The 2,098-nt window shown below is 62.9% G+C and overlaps 1 protein-coding gene across 1 annotated transcript in view; it reads right to left on the reverse strand.

The window, feature by feature from the left end:
- Positions 1-2,095, reverse strand: part of ASPHD2 (aspartate beta-hydroxylase domain containing 2) — a gene marked incomplete at both ends in the record, with an annotated part of 3,026 nt that extends 931 nt beyond the window's left edge. The window contains one exon of the mRNA XM_009876166.1: positions 1,333-2,095. Coding sequence (XP_009874468.1) covers positions 1,333-2,095 — 763 coding nt within the window. The remainder of the gene's footprint in view (positions 1-1,332) is intronic.
- Positions 2,096-2,098: the final 3 nt, after the last annotated feature.

Raw genomic sequence — 2,098 nt, forward strand, 5'->3', positions numbered from 1 at the left:
GCCCCGCCTCTCCGTCACACCTGCAGCCTGGGGACACTGCCCTGGTCCCCAGAGGGGCAGAGCTGGTGCCTGAGCTTGGCCCTGCGCTCAGCAGAGGGGTTGGGGTAAATCTGAGAGAGCGACTTGGATATGCTGACACTTGATCTGGCTTTTCAGAGCAAGCTGGTTCTCTTAAATGCATCCATGCCCTGGGCACAGTGAGGGCCAAGTCCCCAGCACTGCTCTGGGGGTGTCAATGAGGGCCCCCAGCACTGGTCGGGGGGGCAGCAGCCGCAGATAAGGACACAGGAATGACCTGCATCCCTCCTCTCCCCGGGGTGCATGCTCCAGCTGGAGGGCTGGCCCCAGCCCCACGCTGCTGGGGCAGGGTGCATTTGAGCCAGCCCGGACCTGGCCCCCTCCCAGGAACCACCCCTCGCAAGGGCAGCCCCTCTCCCTAGCACCCCAGAGAGAAGGGAATAGCTTCTCCCACAGAACAGCTGGGTGGGGGGCTGCCTCCTGGCACCTGCAAAGGCAGGTCCCAGGCCTGAAGAACTCCTCATCTCAGCTCTCAAGATTTGATTCCCCTTCTAAATAAATGGCCAGTCACCGCCTGAGCGTGTTTACCCAAGAGGAGTTGGCTGAACAAGCGCGTTCGGTGTTTGCCAGCAGGACCCGTGCGGTGCCTCCCCCAGCACGATCTGCGCCGCTTGCAGCGCGGCAGAGCCCCGACCATCTGTGCCGCTGGGGCTCTCCCCATCCCCGGGGGGGGGGAGCCCAGCCCAGCCCTTGCTCTGACACAAGGGATACCCCGGGACACCCCTTGCCCCTGATCTGCACCAAAGCAGCGTCTTTGCTCGTGGCGCATCACAGAGTGCCCAAAATCCCAGGAGAGGAGGAGCTGCCGAGGGGGGCTGCTCTGGGAGACTGGTCCCTGGAGCAGCACCCCAGGCTGCCCCACGTCCTGCGGTGGGGGTGCCTGCAGAGCAGGGTGGGGGGGTATTCAGAGACCCCTGCACAAAACCAGCCCCGTATTTTGCATCATAGAGAACCCACGCCTCCAGGTCAGTGGGAGGAGGAGGCAAAACGCTCCCTCTGCTGAGCTGGGGACACCAACGAGATCAGGCACCTGGTGGGACTGAGCACCCTTGCAGGGGGGCTGCTGCTGCCAAAGCCGCAAAACCTCCCTCAGGCCAAAGCAGAGGCAGCAGAACCAGCCCTGGGGCTCACCCCAGAGAGCACAAGGTGCAAGAGGTCTTTCCCGAGCTCCTGGACCCTGAGGCGGCTGCATGCCCTCGCACCTCCCTTGGCAGGGATACCCAGCCAGGAGGAACCACCCTGCTGGGCACTTACCGAGGGGGCAGCGGATGCGGATGTTGGTGGGTCCATAGTGCTCGGCGATGACGGTGCCCGGGCTCAGCACGGAGATGCACGCGTTCCCAAAGACATTGTTGCCAATGCAGGTGCGAAGGCTCCCGAGCAAGCGGTACGTCCGTGGGCATCTCCTGCAGTTCCTGGGCACGCACATGCCCTGGTTCACCAGGTAGAAGGTGAACCACTCTCCACTCGGTGTGCTGTTCATTTTCCATCCTTGCGGGAGGCTGCAGTTTGAGAAAGCTTTGTAGAGGGTCTCAAACTCGCACAGGATGGTCTGGAAGTTGCGCTCCAGCAACTCCACGTCGTGCTTTTGAGCGTCCCGGGAGAAATAGGGCATGGTTGGCAAGTCTGGCAAGAAGAAGACTTCTGGCTTCTGGATAGATGGCCGGCTATTGAGGTAGCGGCCCTGCTCGCGGATGCCCTTGTGGATCCTGCCCATGCCAGACCAGGAGTACCGCTTGGCGTATTCCTGCAGGTTGTGGTAGAGTTTCTGGTTGAGCCCGTCGTGGTGCGTGCAGCGCACACACTCGGGCGAGGGGCAGTAGACGTACCCGTTCTGCACGCCGTTGGCCTCGGCACTCTGCATCAGGGCGTTGACGGTGGCGTAGGCGCGGGGCTGCTCCCGCCCCACGTGGTAGCAGTACCACACGAAGAGAACCAGGAGGCAAGCGACGGCGGCCAGGGCGGTGGCGTCGCAGTCCCGGAAAGATTGTATGCCGGTGGCGATGAAATCCCGGAGTCC

The sequence above is a fragment of the Apaloderma vittatum genome, unplaced genomic scaffold, assembly GCF_000703405.1.
Source record: "Apaloderma vittatum isolate BGI_N311 unplaced genomic scaffold, ASM70340v1 scaffold37319, whole genome shotgun sequence".
Taxonomy (NCBI): domain Eukaryota; kingdom Metazoa; phylum Chordata; class Aves; order Trogoniformes; family Trogonidae; genus Apaloderma; species Apaloderma vittatum.